The sequence below is a fragment of the Mchenga conophoros genome, linkage group LG20 (genome assembly GCF_057382185.1).
Source record: "Mchenga conophoros isolate Kocher_MC1m ecotype Shallow Benthic linkage group LG20, M_conophoros_male_GT1.1, whole genome shotgun sequence".
NCBI lineage: Eukaryota > Metazoa > Chordata > Actinopteri > Cichliformes > Cichlidae > Mchenga > Mchenga conophoros.
In genome coordinates, this window is record NC_140545.1 from 30,534,583 (window position 1) to 30,551,514 (window position 16,932).

The 16,932-nt window shown below is 39.9% G+C and overlaps 1 protein-coding gene across 1 annotated transcript in view; it reads right to left on the bottom strand.

The window, feature by feature from the left end:
- The window catches only part of atp9a (ATPase phospholipid transporting 9A), a 35,207-nt gene continuing 18,275 nt past the window's right edge, over window positions 1–16,932 (bottom strand). The window contains exons 19-28 of the mRNA XM_085259491.1: window positions 15,741–15,839; window positions 13,115–13,204; window positions 12,716–12,860; window positions 11,180–11,244; window positions 9,037–9,192; window positions 7,686–7,750; window positions 7,373–7,481; window positions 7,225–7,282; window positions 4,188–4,391; window positions 1–1,816 (exon numbers count right to left, since the gene is read on the bottom strand). Coding sequence (XP_085115617.1) covers window positions 1,680–1,816; window positions 4,188–4,391; window positions 7,225–7,282; window positions 7,373–7,481; window positions 7,686–7,750; window positions 9,037–9,192; window positions 11,180–11,244; window positions 12,716–12,860; window positions 13,115–13,204; window positions 15,741–15,839 — 1,128 coding nt within the window. The 3' untranslated portion in view covers window positions 1–1,679. The remainder of the gene's footprint in view (window positions 1,817–4,187; window positions 4,392–7,224; window positions 7,283–7,372; window positions 7,482–7,685; window positions 7,751–9,036; window positions 9,193–11,179; window positions 11,245–12,715; window positions 12,861–13,114; window positions 13,205–15,740; window positions 15,840–16,932) is intronic.

A 16,932-nucleotide genomic window follows, 5' to 3' on the forward strand; every position in this document is an offset into this window, starting at 1 on the left:
TTAAAGAAAACATGTTTATTAATTATCATCACAACATTAACATCAGCACAGTTCTCCCTTTTTTGTTCTGCTCATTTGAGTGCAAACAACATTGTTAAATAAAACATGGCAATAAATTAAAAATTATGTTATTTACAAGCAAGCAAACCATTTTAGCATCATTTACGCTCTGCACTTCAATTACAACATAAAAATATACTAATTAGTTGTACAAAAAAAAAAAGATTCAGTGCAAACAGCTTGCTGTAGTCAGTGAAGACTGAAATTCCCATTTAGCATACAAAATTAATTATGGCACCCTGGATACTGACATATTAATTACATAAGAGAAAAGTAACGCCTTTTTAAAACTGAAACAATGTGGTCATGTTAGCTGCTGATTTTTCACAGTCCACCATCACACCACTAGTGAAATGAAATATGAGGAGTGTAGCATCGTGAAGCTTTTCTTTGAAGGTGCAGTACTAATACTTATTGACAATATTCACATTTGGATGAGTAGTGTGTTGATTTGATCCCTTTTTTTGTTGTTGCAGTGAGAAGTGAGGGGGCCCTGGATTAGCTGACATGAAAGGTGGCGGCTGGACGCCGGTCACCGGGGTATTTTCAGTTATGGCTTTAGGTCACTGTTACAGTGAGTCATCATGCAATGCTGAAGCGTGGCCGTTGCTGGCCTGCCCAAGTGGCCACATTAGAGACTGTGCATTCTCCTGTGAACAAACAGCCTGTCGGGAGCCCCGGCGGAAGGCTCGGCTGCAAATAACCGGCACTCCTTTGTGGTCGTTTTGACCACGCTCCACAAACAATAACAACTCAGGGTCCGCACAATGAGACAAGGACAGATTTAACATCAGACACCACGGGTCATGCTAAAATAAACTACCACACCACCTCCGCCGTGCTGGGATGTAGCTTCGAGGTGACGCATAAACAAATGCACAAACTTGCAGACGTCTGTTTTATGCAGTCTAGCCAGCAAACTTAACCGTAACCGTACAATTCTCAAACTCTGTTTAGAAATAACTGTTTAAGGAGAGTGTGACCCAAGTCCTGAGTGAAAATGCTACGTCAAATTCCAGTTCTTAGATTAAAAACTAATTTACTATTTAAGATGGAACTGGAAATTAGACCAAATTCCTTTGCAAAACCAGTGATACAGCTACAGATGTCTAAATGAGTTAACTTTCCAGTGTAATTTCCTAAATATAGAACAAATTGGACCTGTAAAATTCACTGAAAGCTGTTTGTATTTTGCATTTATTACATTCAGACTAAATGGTTTCAGGTATATTAATGTTAGGGATGTTTTTAATGCTGACAGGACAACTGAAACCAGTCTAAGCTGGTCAGTCTAATCCATCCCACAATTTGTTGCAGGTGCTCTTCACAATAACGATCAATCAATCTGTCCTTTCATGAAAATACATGCAATTAACACAGTTTTGTTGTTGTTGTTTTTTTTTAAACTGACACAAACTCTCCCAACCAGTAAACAATCTGTCCCTGTCGACTCAGTCTACATTTGACATTTCTAACAAGAGTTTTTCAGAGAAAATTAAAGGGCGTTTATCTGTATTTGATTCTCTGGTCAAGGTGCAGGTTTGCAGTTCAAAGAGAGGAAAATCTTTGTGTTTTCCCGCAAAAAACAAATCCTGAGACCTCTCGGAGGAGACCTTGGTTTAAGAGGTCAGCTTGGAGTAATTGGGTGGAGAGAAGCGTCTGCGCAGGTACTTGAGGATGTACAGGGGCAGACAGCTCACCAGCGTGATGACAGTCACTTTCCACAGGAACGATACGGTGGTGATGAAATAAATATCTGACACAAAAAAGAGGTAAAGGTAAGATCGTTGTCATAGGATACAAACAGACATGTCCCACCATCATACAAGAGTTCAGGAGGGAAAACGTTCTTCTCTTTTTTCTTGTTCGCACCTGCAACTCAGCAGGTGTTAAGAGTTCAGTTCTGACTTCTTTATGTCTGGGCTACAAGCTGATTGTTGTTGTTTTAGGGTGTCTGCAGGTACAGAATTTTAAATACCTTTTCAATGCCACTTTGAATGAAATTTAAGACCAGACTTTTAATCAAAATGCAAACTTGCAATAGAAATGCACATAAATAAAGTCTAAAACACATTCACACACAGTGCAGTTTGCTTTTTAAGTATTTCCAGACACTGACTTCAACCATCAACAGCAGCTGTTTTTCTTTTTGTCCTTAAACATCTTCCCAGTTTCACACACTGAATGCTGGCTACCAAGGTCTTTTTCATCACCTTCAGAATTTCAGTATTGCAAGACTTGGTGCTCCCTCAGGGTCAATGGGTATAAAATGACTTTTCCCCTTGTCTAACCTTGAGCCTAACCACCAGGGTTTGTTTGTTTTGTTTGACAATTTTTTAAGTGGTGTTTTAATTTTTAGCTAATGCTAAAAGCTAAAAGCTAACATGTACTAATGTGTCAGTAAAGTGGTGACACCGCTAAAAAGACTGAGGAAACTCCAACCTATGTTTAAGGGAATTTAATAGTTTTGAAGGTGTTTTAATTAAAATGATGCATATTATTATTCTGTTGTAATTTCACTCAGTTGTATACAGCATTTGTATTCTATTTTTATCCTATTGTATATTTTATTCTACTGTATATAGTATTTTATTTGATTCTATTCTGTACAGTTGTGTACAGTATATTATTCTTATTGTATTCTAATTTTTGCTATATAACTTTACACTGTCCACTTTCTGCTGTGACAAAACAAATTTCCCACATGTGGGACTGATAAAGGTTATCTTATCTTATACTCATGGGTGTAGAGACAACGGTTACAGCGTTAGAAGGTGATGGAAACAATAAGAGGATTTTCAGACAGGATGTGGGGTTATAAAGCTACATCATTTTTGTACTTCAAAACTATTCTTTGTGCAATGAAAAAAGGAAATGAGACCATGATGATCTCAGAAAGCACGACCACACTGAAACACACTTAATGCGTATAATGCTTCTGCTTTCATTTTTGCATCAATAAGGCTTTGAAGTAGCCTCTATGCTGCTCATTGTTCTTCAGCAGGCCAAACTACTTCCTATTGTTTTTCTAACACTGGCATGCACTTATACCTCACACACACACACACACACACACACACACACACACACACACACACACGCACACACACACGCACACACACACACACACACACACTGCCTTACATCACACCATCTGTACCCCCGAACCCTATCAGTGTCTTACTGGAAATGCACACCTCGCAGTTTACAATTTTATGGTATACATTTTCCATATTTAAAAAAGAACACAATTTCCTTCAGGAGTTCTTGACCAAGTCTTTTTGAGTTAAAGCCATATGGGTACAGAATGCTTAGAATGCAGGAGACAGAAAAATAAACCCTGGAAAATGTCCAATTAAAAGTGTAAACTGCACATTCAGCAGAAGAATAGGCTTTAAAATCTATTCTAGTCTGACTTGAAGAGGGAGAAAACGTGTACCAAAAGGGTATTCTTGACCACATGCCAGTCATGATCCTCAGTGGTCGAGGTTGCAGGCTGAAAATGGAACTCCACACCCCACATAAAGCTCAAAATAAGACCTTGAAGAGCCCTTGGTCACAGTATTGTGTATGTCACGAATCTTAATATGGCACAACTAAAAATGCCTTATTGTTTGTCAACTAAAGTAAATGTGTGGGTGCAACAGGGCAATAAACTGTTGTTCTATGAATGTTTTTCTTTTAGATTTTTAATGGCTATGAATTTATTTATTTGGTTGGAACATTTTTTTGGGTAATATTCTCTAACACACCTTTGCTGTGATAAACACATAAACCTTGGAAGCTCACAGGAAACTAACTGGACTGTAGGCATTTCCTCTTTGATACTACAGCATGCCTGACTGTCGTCCACACCAGGAGAATTTGTCAATACAGTCAGCTTTGGACTTCCTAATATTCAGCATACCGCTGTTTATTATACACTAGAGACACAATATGAATGAGCGGGGTCTCTGTACTGCTGACGTACTATTTCAAGGTCAGCAAAAAAACAAAATAACACTGTAGTGAAATCAATTCAGAAATGAATGCATTTTCCTTTGCTTCCCCATGAATTAGACAGCGCTTCAGCCTGAAAGTCACTCTTTGTCTGATAAAGGCATCTGTGTGTGATCGTGTTAACTTACCGATGAACTCGTGCAGGAAGACGAGCGAGGCGATATAAGAAGCCAGGCTCAGGAGCTCGGCAACTATCATGAGCCAGTGCCATGTCTGAATGGTCAGAGCCACCATCAGTAGCTCAGTCAGGATAAGAGAGGTGAACGAAATGGCAACGATATGGACAAATTCGGACTCGAAGAGCAGCATTGCTCCATACATGATGATGCTCCCTGTGGAGGAAAAAGAGGCCTTAATGTAATTAAAGCTTAAAAATGTGATAATTTAACTTGATCCACCTCCTCAGCTCATCCACAGTTTGAAATAAGCTGTTTACCATTACACTGATACAATTTGTTTTTATTAAAATAATGACAATGAAGATATAAAATATTTATGGTAATCTCATCGTATAACAATGACAATAATGAAACTTCTGCTTTGAATAAAAGGAAAACTGAGGTGCTTAGTTCAAACTGAGAATCCAAATGGGGGTGTCTGCATGTTTGTGTGACTACAGTGACTTTGAATGTGCACCATTGTTCGTGACAGGAGGGCTGGTCTGAGTATTTCAGAAACTGCTGATCTACTGGGATTTTCCCAAACAACCACCTCTAGGGTTTACAGAGAATCGCCCGAAAAAGAGAAAATATCCAGCGAATGGTAGCTTTCTAGGATAAAATGTAATGTTGATGTCAGAGAAGAATGGCCAGACTGCTTCGAGTGACAATAAGGGAAGAGTAACACAAACAAGCACTCGTTACAACTAAGATATGCAGAAGAGTATCTCTGAATGTACGACACGCTGACATGCTAAGAACAGACACGCTTTGATACCAACTAAACTTCATTTACATGTCACTGCCTAGCTGGGTACTGACGATAACACCAGTGTACCATCCTCTACATTGCGGAGGACTATAAATACCTTGGAGTATACATAGACAATAAACTGGACTGGGTTAAAAACACCACTGCACTTTACAAGAAGGGCCAGAGTCGTCTCTATTTTCTGAGGCGGCCGAAGTCCTTCAACATCTGTCGGGCAATGCTCAGGATTTCCCATCAGCCTGTTGTGGCCAGTGCTATCCTCTATGCTGTTGCATGCTGGGGCAGCAGGTTGAGGGTTGCAGACGCCAACAGACTCAAACTGATCCGTAAGGCCAGTAATGTTGTGGGGATGGAGCTGGCTTCCCTTAAGGTGGTGTCGGAGAGGCGAATGTTGTCCAAGATAAAGACAATGTTGGATAATACCTCCCACCCACTCCACGACATGCGGGCTAGCCACAGGAGCACATTCAGTGAGAGACTGAGATTACCAAAAAGCACCACTGAACAACACGGAAAATCATTCCTGCCTGTGGCCATCTCTCTGTACAGCTCCTCCATCTAACACACTGTAAACACTGCAATAGTTACAGCCTTTTTGCACATGCTCTTTTCTACTATGTAAAATTCCTGTCAATTCTTGATTTATAATCAGGGGTGCACATAAGTGGTCCGCAGGTGCGCATTCGCTGTCAAAATAAAAGACGCGCACCAAATGACAAGTTGCAACGCGCGTTCACGCACTTATAAAAGGCAGTGTTTTTGTCCGCTAGAGTGGGATTTTCACGGCATATTCTGCACCACATCTCTGCGCGTTCATCATTTATTTGAAGCCAGCTCACCTCCCGCAACCACTTTTCCGAGAATACGCGCTTCTTTTGCAGTTCCGACTCCTTCTGACATTTCTTTGAAGGTGATTGCTTAAAGGCGCTTCTTCGACATCTTTAAGAGTTCTAAACAAATGTCTGTCCTCCTCCAGAAAATCTTATGTACGCAAACGCGCGTTGTGACTTCTTATCTGGTGCGCGTCTTTTATTTTGACAGCGAATGCGCACCTGCGGACCACTTATGTACACCCCTGTTTATAATTGCAATCACCTCTGTCAATCCTTGATATTAATTATTGAGTGATTTGTATATATTGTGCTATTTCTTAAATTTCCTAAATCTGTAACATATTGTTAAATAGTCTAGTCTGTTTCTGTTATTTATACTGGAGCAACTGTAACCACATAATTTCCTTGGGGATTAATAAAGTATGCTGATTCTGATGCTCGATAACAAACCATCATGTCACAAAGCTCAAATGCTGTGAACATCGCAACGTGTTCACTGTACTCAATGTTCTCCAAAGTCAGCAGAGATCAACCTAATAGAGAACCTTTGCAATGTGGATGTGGAGAAATGGGAGATTCAGCAACTGTTTATTTACTTTATGTTGTCTTGTCAATATGTACCAAAAATCTCAGAGTAAAGTTTTCAGTGCCTCGTTGAACCATCGCAGTAAAGAATTAAGGTAGGCTGACAAGGTGTACCTAATAAAGTGGCCAATGTGTTTGGCTTATTACAGAGATTAAAAAAAAATTAATTAATCAAAATATTAATTTAAAAGAGAAAAATTTGCTCTTATATAAGAAGAACAAAGCCTACTTCATTACCTCCTTAAAACACCATTACATTTAGGCATTTCCTGCATATTATGGTTGTTATGAGAGATTTTCCAAAGTAATCTTTGGCCAGTAACAGTAGCACTCTTCTATCTAATAGAATCGTGCCTCCTTTAACATACAAGCATGAATAGGACCGAGAAGAATGATACAAACACACAGAAGTGGTTTGCAAAAAACGCCCTTACCACTGCTTGGATATACAGTGTTTCGACAGAAATAGACAAAAAAAGGTTTCGGGGTGTAGTTTAGAATGCCCGCGTAAACAGCTTTCATTGCAACGGTCCATGTCGGAAAGTTACCTCAAGTTTTTCTTTAACAAAGTCCCTAAAGAAAAGAAGAAAGTGTGTGGGCTTTTCAAGAGTGATAAGTCATGAACCTAAGCAATATATCTTGTTTGTTTGACGGGGAGTGACTCATCAGTCTGCCAGTGTAGACGTCTTGTACAGATACAAACATTTAAACAAACATATGACCTGAAATACAGCTTAGATGTTGTAAAGTACTTAAAAATTAAGTATATTTAGAATTACTGACTCATTGCCAGCAGTTTGCACAAACTCTCTCTTACCTTGATATATACTTATTAAAACCCATAATAGGAACGTCTTGAAAGATAGTGGTCGACCCTGTGAAAAGAAGACAGTGCGTTCATATTCACCGATTCAAAGCTACGTGCCTGCACAGCAATAGTTAATTTGCGAACATTTACTAGATACCTTCAGAAGATCCTTATACAACTCTGGGTATAGCATGGCAACCTCTGACTTAACATCTTTGTCCAACACCAGGGAGAAGACAGGGAACATGGTGTAGATAGTGGAATAGCTGAAACAGACAAAAATCGAGTGTGATGAATACTTCCCAGATAAAATGTCACGTGTACAAATTGGTTGAAATCTTTCATTGTAAGATTTTGCATATTTTCCCTTTTAAACATTTCAATAGTCTTAACACAGAGGAAATGCCAGGGACACAAGGCAGCTAAATGCTCTCTTGATAAGTCATCTCCATTCAGAGCGTGTATCTTACCCAATAATCAGGAATCCTTGGTAGAGTGGGACTGAAGCAAAGTAGAAAACAGAGGAGAAAACTGCCTAAAGAAACAGAAGAAGAACAAATGAGAAACTCTTATCTGAGATTTTTCTCATTTCAACACCCAAATGATATTATAAGCAGTATTGGAACATTGACACACTGATATTTGAACTCCATGACAGAAAAAACACCATACTTTCATTAAAGGAGGCCTTTTACACTCATTTTTAATCGAGTACTTTTGCATGATTCACATTTTAAGGGTAACTGCTTTGGCCATCATTAATATAACCATCCACCAATTCTAATAACATTTCTATGGAAAAAAAAATGGGAAAGTGTAATACGCCCCATTAAAAGAAACCCAGCTTAAACATTAACCTTCTGTGGGAACACAAAAATCAAAAGGTGACCACAAGGACATCATTCTAAATCAAACTACTGCAAATACTTGGACTACAATGGTAAATTCTACAGTTTAAAATGATGAGATGTCAATTAGTCAGACAGCTGCAAACTGGAGAGGTCACAGCTCCAGCTGTGGTTGGTGTTATTGTGAGACATGCGGAGGAAGGCCTCCCCAAAACCCCAAAGTCCACGATACAATGAGTCATGGGTTGCCCCTCCACCGCGGGGGCTGATGTTGGACTGGGACATGGGAACTAGACAGACTTGTTAGGCCTGGTGGGGGCAGTTTAGAAGGGCACCACAGACTGCCTTCTCTGAGTCATCATGCATCCCGCCCTTTCAAGACCACCCCTGAAACCTCTCCCTGCCTCTCCCCAAACTGATGCTCTCTACATTTAGATTTTAGGTGCTGTGAGTAAGAACAAAAAACACCTCCCTGCATTAACTTTAAGGCTGCATACACTTTTTTTGCAGTGTGGTTTTGGCTACAAACAAGCAGAAAAGGGCCAAACCGATTAGCTAAATTCAAACACTAAACACAGTCCTTTTGCTTGTAATCATCTCAACCTTTTTTGACATTATGCAGTTGAGCATGGGAGTAAAGAAAATAAAGAAAAGAGAAATATCTCTAGATCACTGAAGTTTTTAGAAGGTTAAATTTAATTCACAACATACTGAAATATCTTGACATCCTGATTACCAGCACAATATTTAACACAGAAAAAAGCACCCTCTCAAGTGTGTGGTGCATTACCTAAATTGTTACAACTGGAGACTGATAAAGGAGTAAAATATAAAGTAGTGACAGTTTTGCAAACTAAAACAAGAAACTATCCCACAGCAAGTGGAAAATACTTGTAGTTCTAAGTTATTCAGCTTGATGTTTACATGACTCATGCACACAAACCAATACGACACTGTGTATTTGTTAGTCTACCTGCATGGTGCTGATGCACAGGCTCCTGTGGATGACAAACTGGCTGAGGGCCGCAGACCTTTTGTAGCTGTTCCGCCCATGGACCATGAGGAGACGGCCTAAATGTTTAAACTGAGTCACCGAGAAGTCGGCAGCCAAAGAGGCCTGCTTTCCTTCCTGCCAAACACACAGCAGAGGACACTGAGGACATACTGCGCAAAGACTGACCTGAAAAGCATGCTTTGAGTATTGTGAATTGATTTTGTACAAATAAAACATTTTTTTTGGGGGGGGGGAAACAGACTGAAGGTACAATAAGCATAAAGTTCATAATTAGCAATACAAATTTACAAAAAGCAGCATTGCACATAATAAGTCACCTGTTTAAAAATCGAGCAAATATTCATGTTTGAGATGTTAGAACCAGAGGATTTTCATAGAAGAACTGCAGATTTTCTGTTATTAAACCTTTAGCTTCCTCTCTGACAAGCAGCCCAGGAATAACTGTGTAGTTTTCCACCTTTTATTTACCATCATAAGATTATGTTTGGAACATACAGAAAAAATGTATTTAAGATGCCAAGTCCATCCTGTGAGTGCACCATCTTCCTTCCAAAATCCAAATGGGTTTTCAGCTTTTTATGCACATTAGTCTGAACGAGTTTGTCTATGCAGTATGCATGAAATGAGAGAGTTAAGATCTGGCAATGATGCCCCCTATCCCAACAATCTTTGGGATAGGGGGCATCATTGCCAGAATGGTGGTACTGTAGTAAGCAACCATTTCCTCACAGTAAAAGGTTTCTGAGTTCCAGCCTGCTGTTATTTGTTTTCATGTTCTCTTTGTGCCTGCATAGAATCTCCCCTACAATCCAAAGTTGAACATGTTAGCTTAGATCAGTGGTTCTCACTGCAGAAAGGACAACGATGCCACGCTAAAAATATGGAGAAAAAGTTGTAGGAAAAACTTGATTGACTGTGGTGTGAACTTTCTCAATTTGGACATAGCAGAAGAAAAACCTGAGAATCAGAGAATCTGCATTGGTGTGGATGTGAGTATGCATGGTTGCCTCTGATAGCCCTGTCTCGGACTTGTCATCCTTTACCCAGCCTCTCGCCCCAATATCACCTGGGACAGGCTTCAGCTGTGTGAAACCTTATACGGATAAGCAGTTAAGAAAAGCGATGGACGATAAATACACAGAAGATAGCGGAAAAGATAAATTGTGTACATCAGTGGAGTCGTTTGGTACAGGGCCACGAGAGTTGAGGCCCGGGTGTGAAATTATGGTTTTTATCGTTTACCCGGTTTCCCTGGGTCTTTTCCCGTGTTGTAGTTGTGTGTCTTATTTTGAAAGAAATGTTTACACGTTACCACAGCAACCAAAGAGCATTAAGGGACAGAGAGGAGGATGTTACTCTCATTGTTGTTGGCGCATTTCAGGAGGACGCCGTTAATAAAGTTACACAATTACACAGTGAATTCGCGTTTATTATTATATTTACAAAATACCACAGTTTTTGTCTTGGTCGTATCATTTTATTTTGTTGTATTTATGTGCGACACCTTAATGGTCTGACATTAAACCGGTCTGTAGTGCAAAAAAGGTTGGGGACCGCTGATGTATGTCACCTACAGCATCTTTTAGTTTGCAACCAGATTTGTAAGTTTGTTTCTCTTCATAATAAAGATAAAATTTACAGTCAACTATTGAGCAGTTTTTAACTTTTAAGGTCAGCTGTACTAAACTCCATATTTTAATATGCTTATTTACTTTATGTTAAAAAGTAAAGAGTAAAGACTAAACCAGGAGCACAGCTGCACCGTCTGCTGTCGGTAATTCCACTGTTGTCACAAATACAAGGATCCATGTCTGAGCATACTAACCAACTTGACAGGCAACTTTCAGAGAGAACAATGAGAAGTAGAAGAGACGGGCTGATGGGAGATTCTTACTTTTATGTTAAATATACAATACAAAGCACAAAGCATCCTGTCATTTTGTTTCCTCTATTCACACAATAGTTCCTCAAAAAAAGGAATCATCTGTGTGCATGTCCTTTTACAACTCTCTGAATGTGAGAGAGATCTTGACAGGAAACAGAAAGCAAAAATCTGTGCGAGTGGCACGTCAATGTGAAGCGATGAGATGGAGAGTCTTACTTTCCCCTCCACTCCCACGCCACAGTCCGCTTCCTGGATCATGCTGACATCGTTTCCTCCATCCCCTAAGAGAAAACAAAAGCCATAGAGGTGTCAGGATTCACATCAGTGACTCACCAATACAAACTTTTAGTGAAAGTATCAAGTGCATGTTCACAAGACACTCCCTTAATTTGGCCTGATTAAGAGATCCAAGCTCCTACAAGTTCACTGGGTTGCAATTTAGAGTAACGCATATATATATTAGGGGTGCAACGATACACAAAATTCACGGTTCGGTTCGATACTTTGGTGTCACGGTTCGATATTTTTTCGATACAAAAAAATGTTCATGCCTTTTTAATTTGTCATTTATTAAAATTATAAATATATATTTTATCTCAAAAGTACAGTTTTTAAATTTAATGTTGCTGAAACAACAAAGTAATAAATAAATAAATCTATCTGATCGAGAAATCACTCATCTTTGGAAAAGAGAGTTTATTACAGAGAAATGGCTCTTTCCAAAATAAAAGCTATACTATACTCTTCTTCTGGGCTATATTCTCAGCAGCATATTATACATATCAGGTCCCCTTAAGGAGAATCATGTGCTAACGGCTGTCTAAATGACTCGGGTAAAGTTTGTAGCATGCGTGCTTGTTGTTTTTGTCTGCTTCCACTTGCAGTAAATGTGCAGTCATATTCATTGTGTTCCCACTAGTGCTGTCTGCGTTAATCTCGTTAAAATGACATTAACGCCATAAGGCGGCAAATCTCCGTTAACGATCGTCCTGTGCGTGGGGCTAGACGGCCAACACGTTATTGAGCTAACTGCGCTAACGCACTAGTTCCCACCAATTGAGCATTGTGGCACGTCCTACATACTGTTTTACTTTTGTCCATGATGCGCTTACCATCAGGGTCATACGTCACATGAAAACCAAGATGGTTCCAAACGCCAGATCTGAATGAGAGTGGGGGAGGTTCAATTTTGGGTAGCGTTGAGGCAGTTGCCATGTTGCAACGAGCTTAGCTTCTGTCTTGCTAGCTTGCACTGCGCTCATTGGATCTGCACTCAACAGTGCAGCCTAGGCGGAGTAGTCGAACGCAGATCCACTGAGCTCTCAACACAGACAGCATTGTCAGAAGAAAAGTTGATAAAATAAATAAAAGAAACTGTATTGTTCGATACATATGCGTACCGAAAGCACTATATCGAACGGTTCAATATCGATACGAGTATTGTTGCACCCCTAATGTGTGTATGTAATTAATATGTATGTATATATAGACAGACAGACAGACAGACAGACAGACAGATAGATAGATAGATAGATAGAGAGAGAGAGAGAGAGAGATGTAGATTTATATATAGAGAGAGATATAGCTTTTTTCATTATTATTCATTATTATAATAGCATAACAACATTATAAAGTTGGAAACACATATTAAAACTAAAACAAACAAACAAACAACAACAGCAAAAAAACAGTGCAAGGAAGAACTTTAAACAAATGAAAAACATGCTGGCCCAGTTTAAATTTTCCACTCACCTACTGCACAGGTGAGTTTGCCTGTGCGCTCTTGCAACAGTCGGACTATCTGAGCCTTCTGAGTGGGGGTGCATCGGCAGCAAACCACAGCGGGACACTGGCACGCAAGCTCCATGAACTCATATTCATAATACTTCAGACAAACCTGCAAGAAAACCAGCATAATGGACAGATAAAACACTCAGGCACCCACATTTAACTGCTTTCAGCTGTGGCGCTCGAATACCTCCACTCAACTTACAGTTTAGCTCCTATTGTGGTTGAGATAGTGACTCTAACCACAGACACCACTTCCAGAGTGATATATTGTGCACGCTTCATGCAGAATATATGTCAAAGTTTCATAAGGAGATATAAGTTAATGGGATGTGGGTTAGACAGTCTGAGTGGCACACTTACCTCAAGCGAGTCCCCCGATATCACCAGAGCGCAGTCATGCTTTCTCCTGAAAGCGTTGAGCTCCAGGTGGGCTTCCCCTCGTGTTGTCACCTATACCAATAGCAACCACATTGTTAAATGCACTTGTATGCCCCAACAAAACACTCTAATGTAGAATTATCACAGGGGAAAATCTGCCAGGCTTTGCATGTTTGTCTCTCTGTTATCAGACAGAAGAAGGGAAGCTTGTCTCTCTCCAACTGCAGCAATGACAAATGTTAGAGCAACCAAACACCTAGCTGACATTCAACTAGCTAAATACACTAGAATTCAGTCACACAACTCACGAGTGTGAGTTGTGTGACTGAGGGGGCGACCGTGGCTCAGGGGGTTGGGAAGCGCATCTGTAACCGGTTCGATCCCTGGGCTCTCTGTCCTGGTCGTTGTGTCCCTGGGCAAGACACTTCACCTACCGCCTACTGGTGATGGCCAGAGGGGCCGATGGCGCGATATGGCAGCCTCGCTTCTGTCAGTCTGCCCCAGGGCAGCTGTGGCTACAACTGTAGCTTGAGTGTATGAATGTGAGAGTGAATGAATAGTGGAATTGTAGTGGAATTGTAAAGCGCCTTGAAAAGCGCTATATAAATGCAAATGTTTAATTTATTAAACAGCACCATGTAGCTACTGAATAGCAAGTATAATTCGGCATATAGGTTCCTATCTCTACTTGTGTTTGAAATAAAATTGGAGTGACAATTAAATGTTTCTGTGGAGCCTACAGGCGGATATCAGGTTGATGTAGGGAATAGAAGTAAAGAGCAGGATGAGCCTGAAACTTCACTCAGTTTAAAACCTTACTGTTTCCAACCGTCAAGTTCCACTTTATATCCACGCCTGTCCATCCTTACAAAATATCTTTAGTTACGATTATTAATTGAGAGGTCAGAATCAAATACTGGTGACACAAATTGAGCATCTGACCACATGTGAAATATTGCTATACTGGTGAATAACTGCACGATTTCTTTTTCTTGCAGAACAAGATGATGTCACAGTGAAAGTGAGCATTTGGATACAAAATGTGCAGCACAAAGCAGATGAGAAGAGCACAAAGACATAGGAGGTTCAGCCAAGTAATCAACTAAAAGACACCGCACAGACTGAAAATGCAACTGTTAGACAAGTGCATAAAATTTTACCATAAATAGATTGTGAATTCTTGAGTTTAGGCCAATTTTGATCTTGTACCTCAAGTACAGTTACATGTTTTTGCCACATGTAATTACTCAGAACATTACGTCAAAGCGACTTTGACATTTTCCCATGAAAATATAAGTAGTTTTTCTCTGAGTCCAAGTGAGTATATTTCATTAAATTCCACCAAAGGTATCAAAAGCTATTGCATTTATGAGAATGGGAGTGACACACGACCTGAAAAGGAAGTAACTGAGTCCACAGATGCAGGCAAGGCTGGTACAAAAAACCTTAAAATTGTAATATTAGAAAATATTAGAAATATTAGAAGATTTTAATATCACAAAAGCTGGACTGTAAATGACTGAACTGAAAGAACATAAGATCATTCAGATTAAATTAAAAAGTAAAATTATTGACCTTTTAGCTGAGCACTGTGTCTTAAAGAGGCATGTGTTGACACGAAAAAGGCATAAGGTAATTTCACCCTATTGTAAAAATGTTTTTATACTTACCACAGAGGAGGTTAAAATGAAAATTATGCATATGCAAATTATTCAGGGTTTGTCCTTACATTTGCACACAACTAGCCTGTAGTGTATTGTTGATGTATTACAATGCAAATATTAAAAGGGTGTGTTAAAAGAAAAATGGAAAGGGGAAACGGGATAATATCCTGCATAAAAAAAATTGAAAAAATAAACAGAATTTCTTTACAGTTGTGTCAGGTTCAAATATAGACTCAAATTCTCCAAAAATTCAGCACTGACAAGGCATGGTGTTAATCTGTCAACAAAAGCTATGCTCTGGAATGAATATCCTTCAACCACTGACAATTCATACGTCAGTCCAGTTCAGGCCATTGGTGGCCACCAGGAAACTAATCCAGATGTGTGTGTAGCAGGCCCAGTCAGCACACCCCCGTCCCCCGGTGACAGAGGTTTTTAAGCACTGCCAACCATTGTTATTCTCTTCCAGTAACCACAGTTGTACGCAAGTTCTAACCTTCCTATATGGCAGACGCTCCTTCTGCTCTGGCATGGATCCAGAGGTTAAGGCAGAAGGGGACTATCAAAGCAGCTACAGTGCCTGAAACCTGCAAAACAAATTAGGAAGTGAGCCCTCTGCATGTTCCCTCTGGGAGTGGTTCAGCTGGTTTCTCCTCTGTTTGAGCGAAGGGCTGTTTGTTCTCTTTGACAGTGGCTTGGATGCTTTCACTGGTGGGAGGTGATTTATTCAGCTGTGGATGCTGGCTCGGCCTGCATGCGTAGCTGTGTTGGGCTGTATGACCACTAGCTAATGGGCCTTGGTCACAGAGCCTGGATGCCCGTGGGTTGACAGATTCAAGAAACTGTCAGGGCAGCTTTGAACTGACATCAGCCCTGGAGTAAAATCAACTATTACCCACTAGATATGTGCACAAGAGAAAGACGGGTCTGTTTCTTGGACTTACTGGTCTGAAGATATGAATGTCCTGGTTGCGGGTGATCAGATGGGCGTTCTTAGCAGTGCACGTGGCCGTTTCAAGCTTGTCTCCGGTCAGCATCCAAACCTACACAGGAAACAGAGACAGAAATCCCACTCCAGTGTCTTTAAACCCAGATATAAGACTTTGAGAATCATCTTGATAATAAAAGCCTGTAAAGATTGCTCCACGGGCTTTTAAGACAAAGCCTGTGGAGCAATTTTACCAATAAAAACAGTGTTAGTTTAGATCTTGTGCTTCAAACAAAAATAACACAAGTCATCACACAGACTGGTATCACAGCATCCAAATTCTTTCTCATTAGTATTTTGGATCTTGCATATAAGAGAATTGACATGGCTGATTCATCAATATCACAAAAAAGGTTTGGGGGGGATTTTATCCTCAGATCTTGACATTTCTGACTCCACCCAAACACAGCTGAATTTCATTTTAACAAATTACATGAGTGGTAACTTTTAAAAAGCAATGTTCTGTTCGTGTGGTTTATTTATAAAACACACACATTTATTTTTTTATTGGATGACTTTTTAAAGAAGAAACTGACTCCATGTTCAGTAGTTTGTCAAGAGTTTTGGAAAACTACATAGCCGCTGATTTTTAAAAATTTTTAAATGCCATGACCCAAAGAAATTTGACTCTATTTCTGTCTGCTGTACTAAAGCAGAGGATGAAAACGGGCTTAGAGTAAAGACTTAAGACTGTAAGTTGAATCGTTATCATATTTGTTGCCATGGTCACAATAAACCGGAGAAACTGAGATTTGTTACTTTTTCTGAAGTTTGGTTTAAGTGCCTCTTGTTTACCTTTTGGTGTGAAACATATGAGCTACGCTTGTGCTTTAGCACCTATGAAGAGCATACTGGGAAAGAGCATCCTTTTCAAAGACTGACGCTGTGTCCACACTAATACGTTTTCGTTTGAAAACGAATCTTTCCTCTCCGTTTTAGCCTTCCGTCCACACTGAGACAGCATTTTGAAAACGCTCTCCAAAGCGGATACATTTGAAAACGCTGTTTTTGTGTTACTCGCAGCAACAACTCCACCTCATTGTTAGTCCATTTAAAAAACTCGGTGCTTTTCCTCAATATTTTGCGTTTCAAAAGACGTTTCAAAGAGCCAGAAAGTAAATAAACGGCTGACAGAAATGAGGTAGGTC